This window comes from Carlito syrichta, unplaced genomic scaffold (assembly GCF_000164805.1).
Source record: "Carlito syrichta isolate Samal-C Ts95f unplaced genomic scaffold, Tarsius_syrichta-2.0.1 Scaffold106380, whole genome shotgun sequence".
NCBI classification, from domain to species: Eukaryota; Metazoa; Chordata; class Mammalia; order Primates; family Tarsiidae; genus Carlito; species Carlito syrichta.
The window spans coordinates 8,660-14,782 of NW_007050476.1; the positions used below are offsets into that span (position 1 = coordinate 8,660).

The 6,123-nt window shown below is 49.8% G+C and overlaps 1 protein-coding gene across 1 annotated transcript in view; it reads left to right on the top strand.

Annotated features, from left to right (window-relative positions):
- RSPH6A (radial spoke head 6 homolog A) overlaps positions 1-3,416 on the top strand; it is a gene marked incomplete at its 5' end in the record, with an annotated part of 8,777 nt that extends 5,361 nt beyond the window's left edge. The window contains one exon of the mRNA XM_021716949.1: positions 3,016-3,416. Coding sequence (XP_021572624.1) covers positions 3,016-3,253 — 238 coding nt within the window. The remainder of the gene's footprint in view (positions 1-3,015) is intronic.
- Positions 3,417-6,123: the final 2,707 nt, after the last annotated feature.

Sequence of the window (6,123 nt, forward strand, 5' to 3'; positions counted from 1 at the left end):
CACCCCCCCAACTGCCCTCCCATTGTCCACCCAACCACCCATCCATCCACCAGTCACTCATCCATCCACCCCTCTATTTGTTTTTTTTTTTTTATAAAAGTCTTTTTTTTCCAGATTGGAAAATATAGTTTTGTTTTTCTTTTTTGAATAGTAGTCTCACTCTGTTGCCCAGGCTAGAGTGCAGTGGTAAACTCATAGCCACCGCAGCCCAGACCTGCTGGGCTCAGGTGATCCTTCCATCTCAACCTTCCAAACAGCTGGAACTCTAGGCATGCGCCACCAAGCCCCTGGGTAATTTTTTAATTTATTGTAGAGACAAAGACTCACCAAGTTGCCCAGACTGGTCTTGAACCCATGGACTCAGGCAGTCCTCTCGCCTCAGCCTCCCAAAGTGCTGGGATTATAGGCTTGAGCCACCGCACCCAGTGAGACTCTGCATTTCGAACACACTCTCCAATGTTGTTGAGGCTGCTAATTCAAGGGTTTCATGAGCCAGGGCAGGTAGGAGACGGGAGGCTGTGCATTTGAAGGCTTTGAGTAAGGCCTAGAGGAAAAAGATTCTCTAGGTTAAAGAAAGAATGTAAACTGGGCATGGTGGCTCAGCCTGTAATCCCAGCACTTTGGGAGGCTGAGGCAAGTGGACTGCCTGAGCCCATGAGTTCGAGACCAGCCTGGGCAACTTGGCAAGACCTTGTCTCTACAGTAAATCAAAAGTTAGCCGGGCGTGGTAGCGCGCGCCTGGAGTTCGGCTACTTGGAAGGCTGAGGTGGAAGGATTGCCGCAGCCCAACAGGTCAATGCTGGCAGAGTCTCGTCTTGTGGGAGCTATGGCAGTCCTTCCGTGAGCATGCCACTGCACTCCAGCCTGGGTGACAGAATGAGACTACAACTCAAAAAAAGAATGTAAAGATAAGGTCAAGACATAACTGTAGGCCGGCTTGGTGGTGACTCATGCCTGTAATCGCAGGACTCTGGAGGCCAAGGTGGGAGGATTGTTTGAGACCAGGAGTTCAAGACCAGCCTGGGAAACATATTGTTACCTCATCTCTACAAAAAATAAAAAATTAAGCCTGGTGTAGTGGCACGCACCTGTAGTCCCACCTACTCAGGAGGCTGAGCCTGAGGGATCACCTGAGCCTGGGAGGCGGAGGCTGGGGTGAGCCATGATCATGCCACCACACTCCAGCCTGGGCAACAGAGTGAGATCCTGACTCAAAACAAAAACAAAAACTGCCCCTGCATGGCTAGTCCTGCATCCTAGTCTGGCTCACTCGCTCTCCCTGCTTCTCTCCGTCTCTCTACCCGTCTCTGTCTCTCCCCATCCCATCTCTTAGGCTCCCTTTTTCCCTCTCATTTACTCCTCTTTCCTTCTCTAGTGAAAATTCTGCAGTGAGGCCAAATTGGTGGGGTTAGACCCTTCTTGCTTATTATCAATCTTCTCCCACCAGGATATCGGCACCACTCCAGGGATTTTTGTCTAATAGCTTGCTGCTGTGTCCTCAGCATCTAAACACTTCTTCTTTTTAAGTCAGAGTCTCATTCCGTCACCCAGACTGGAGTGCAGTGGCATGATCATGGCTCACCATAGCCTTGACCTCTGGGCTCAGGTGATCCTTCTACCTCAGCCTGCTGGATGACTGGAACTACAGGCATGCACTACCACGCCTGAATAATTTTTTCTTTTTTTCATAGAGACAAGGTCTTGCTATGTTGCCCAGGTCTTGAACTCCTGGGCTTAAGCAATCTCATCTTGACCTTCCTTGGTATTATAGGCATGAGCCACCACACCTGGCCTTAGACCATTTTATTTATGTCCAACATAAAATACATGGTGTGTATTTTACATTTAAATTACATCTCAATTTGGATGATACATTTCATTAGAAACATTGACCTGTATTCAGACTTTATAACGTTTACAGTTGAAAAAATAGTTTTATGTTCCCAACTGTTCCAGATGTACTTGGAAGTTTTCCAATAACTGAATTGAATATTAGTTTTATTATTTAGATTGAAATTAAGTAAAATTCACTCCACCCAACAACTGCACATTCTTACGTGTACATGGAACATTCTCCAGCATAGAACATATGCTGAGCTAGACAAGTCTCAATACATTTAAAGGGATCAAAATCATACAAAGTGTGTTCTCTGACCACACTGAAGAGAAATTAGAAATCTATAACAGAAGGAAACCTGGGAAATTCACAACTATGTGTAAAGGAAACAGTAAATAACCAATGCATCAAAGAAAAAAAATCACAAGGGCATTTAGAAAGTTAAATAAAATTGAATATTCAGTTACACAACCCAAATTTCAAGTGCCCAATCACCACTTGTGCTTTTGGATGGCATAACTCTAGACATGCCCTGGCACAGAGTAGGTGCTCAGTAAATCTTTATAGAACGAACAAATGAATAGAGAAACCCGGTGGGCACCATTCACCCTACTACACACCGTTCCAATCGTGCTATGCATGTGCTGAGTCCCACCCTTAAAGAAAGCCCAGACTGGCGGGTCAGGCACAGTGGCTCATGCCTGAAACCCCAGGACTTTGGGAGGCTGAAGTGGTAGGATCCCTTCAGCCCAGAAGTTCGAGACCAGCCTGGGAAACATAGGGAGACCTCGTCTATGTGACAGAAAAAACAAAAACAAAAACTAGCCGGGCATGGTGGTGTGCACTTGTAGTCCCCAGCTACTTGGGAGGCTGAGGTGAAAGGATTCCCTGAGCCCAGGAGGTTGAGGCTGTGATCCTGCCATGCACTCCAGCCAGGACAACAGAGTCAGACCCCCAAATCAAAAAACAAACTGGGGGGCGGTGAGATTAGCAGTTGAGGGAAACTGTCAGGGGAGGGAGGGGCACAGCTCATCAACAAGGGTACCTGCATAATGAACATTTGTATACCTAACTCTGAATTGTACCCCACATCTTTATAATAAAAAAATAAAAACCAAAAAAAAGGCCAGACCGGGGCCTTTGAGGGAGAATGTCTCAGTATCTCCTTGCCCCTCCAGAAAGTTTGAGAACCTCTACATCGGCTGGGGCCTCAAGTACAGCCCCGAGAACTTCAACCCGGCCCTGCCAGCCCCCATTCAGCAGGAGTACCCCAGTGGCCCTGAGATCATGGAGATGAGCGACCCCTCGGTGGAGGAGGAGCAGGCTCTCAAGGCTGCCCAGGAGCAGGCCCTGGCCACTGCAGAGGAGGAAGAGGAGGACGAGGAGGAAGAGGAGGACGAGGAGCCAGATGACTGAGGCCCACCCTATGGCCACTTTCCCCAAGCAGGTAGATAGTTTCCCCCTTATACGTAGTTAGTGTGGGTTGTATTTTTCACTGTCGGTTTGCTTCCTGCCCCTGGGCAGCAGGGGTAGAAGAGGAAGGCAGTTACTCCAAATAAAATTTCCCTGTGGCATACAGGCTGAGTCGGTCATTCATTTGTTCACCACATTTGTTGACATGGACTTCAAGCCAGGGATAGTGAGCCCTGTGGGGGCATAGACACTGCCTGGCAGAGTCTTTCCCACTTGGTTTTTTTCTGTTGTTGAGTCGAAGTCTCACTCTTTTGCCCAGGCTGGAGTGCAGTGGCACAATTATGGCTCACCGCAGCCTCGACCTGTTGGACTCCGGTGATCCTTCCACCTCAGTCTTCCAAGTAGCTGAAACCACAGGCGTGAGCCACCACACCCAGCTAACTTTTTGATTTATTGTAGAGACGAGGTTTCACCAAGTTTCCCTGGCTGGTCTCAAATCCCTGAACTCTGGTAGTCCTCTTGCCTCCGCTTCCCAAAGTGCTGGGATTACAGGCGGAAGCCACCATACCTGGTCCTATCTGTTTTATTAATTCATTCATCCAGCCATTGAACCTTTTTTTTTTTTGAGTCAGAGTCTCACTTTGTTGCCTAGGCGTGCCGTGGCATGACCATGACTCACCGCAGCCTCGACCTCCTGGGCTCAGGTGATCCTTCCAACTCAGCCTTCCAGACAGCTGGGATTATAAGCACGTGCCACCATTCCTGGCTAATTTTTTTTATTTATCATAGAGACGGGGTCTTGCTATGTTGTACAGGCTGGTCTTGAACTCCTGGGCTCAGGTAATCCTCTTGCCTAGGTCTCCCAAAGTGCTGGAATTACAGGTATGAGCCACCACGCCCGGCCCATCTAGCCATTGAATAATGATTGCAGTGCCTCCTGTCAGCCCAGCCCTATGCTGTAGACACACAGGTGAACAAGCAGCCCCAGCCCTGCCTTCCTGTGGCTCACAACACTATAGGGGAGAGAGACTCATCTCCACACAATAACAACCCAGATGGGGGATTCCAGAGGGCTGCCAGAGCTTCTGAGCCAACTCTTAAATGGTCAAGAACAGAATGGGGAAGGCCATTCCAAGCACAGGGAACAGCGTGTGCAAAGACCCAAGGGCAAGAGAGAGTGTGATGTGTAAGTTTTTTCTCAAACCTCTTTTAGGTGGCATACAGTGTGAGTTGTTAGTGATGAGAGAGATGAGATTAAAAAGAGGGGCTACAGGGCAACCCCCTTGGGTCCCCTCCCACTGTGGGAGCTTTTCTATCCTCGATAAATTCTGCTTTCTCAAAAAAAAAAAAAAAAAGAAAGGAAGAAAGAAAGAAAAAAGAGGGGCTGTGCCTGGTGCAGTGACTCACACCTGTCATCCCAGTATTTTGGGAGGCAGAGGCGAGAGGATTGCCTGAGCCCAGGAGTTCGAGACCAGCCTGGGCAACTTGGCAAGACCTCATCTCTCTACAATATGTCAAAAAGAACAAAACAAACAAACAAACAAAAACATAAAACTTTGAGTGTGGTAGCATGTGCCTGTGGTTCCAACCCAGCAAGTTGTGGCTACGGTGGCCATGAACGTGCACTCCAGCCTGGGCAACAGAGTGAGACTCCTACTAAAAAAAAAAAAAAGAGCTAGATCACTCAGGAATTAATTCCGCCCAGATTGCCCTGAGAACACTAGGGAGCCACAGGTGAGTTTTGAGCTCAGGAAAGAGACCCGAAGCAAGACGGATGCAGGGGGTGCTCAGGTAGAAGAGATTGGGCCAAGGCTGTAGAGAGAAAGGGACAGGGAAAGAGGCAGTGAATGCAAAAGACTCGGGGACCGGGAGTGGGGCAGGAGGTGAAGAGAAATGATACAAACCTAGGAAGACACCCAGGTCCATGGCCTGGTAGACTGAATGGATGGCAGGGCTAGCACTAAGGTGGGGACGCAGGAGAGGAGAAGGATTTGGAGTGAGATGTCAAGTTCACTGTAGGGTTTGTTGAGTGTGAGATGCCTCTGGGACATTCCAGGGAGAAGTCTAGGAATCCATTGAATAAGTGATCTAGGAAGATCTGTGATGGGGGTGGGGTGGCTTCAGCGGAAGTGACTCTGGCTCTGGCTATCAGTGGGGGTTGTTGGGTCAGGGGGAGACTTTGAGTTACTAGTGGATCATTTCTACTGGGGAAATTGCAGGGATCGATGGAGTTTTGGAATCCGAGGTAGGTTTTGGAAGATGAGTGAGGTTGTTGAAGACAGTAAAGGCGTGGAGACATATATCAGAGGCTGGTGGAAAATAAGGTGGATGTTTGAGGTTGGCATTAATCACTAGTAGGTCAGACGAAGTCCTTGGAGTATTGTGGTGACACTGGGGTTCGTCAAGGTTGGAGAAGCATGGTTGGAGCTGCTGTGGTAGTGAGGACTTAAAGATGCCACTGGGAAACACTGGAGGCCAGGAGGGTGTGTGTTGGGAGTCTAAGAAGATTCCAGGGTCACCTAGGGTCAGCTGTGACGTCATTGGAAGGCTGGCGTATGGATGAGGCCTTCCTTCTCTTGCGAGTTCCTCCGTTGCTAGGCAAACGGTTCCCAGGGCGCGGTTGCTAGGGCCTTGCGCTTTCCACTGGCCACGCCCCCTCACACTGCGGGCCACGCCCCGGCAGCCCGCCACCAGTCGGTCACAGGCACAGAGGCCGCGCCCACCTCTTCGCCCCGCCCACAGCCCCAGAACCGTTACCCGAGCGACGGCAGGGGCTCGTCCCGCCTCCGGACCCGGGTGCCAATCGAAGAAGCGTCGAACCCGGGACGACCCCGTCTTTTCCGGTGCGGGCGCGCGGCTTCCGGCAGGGGCCC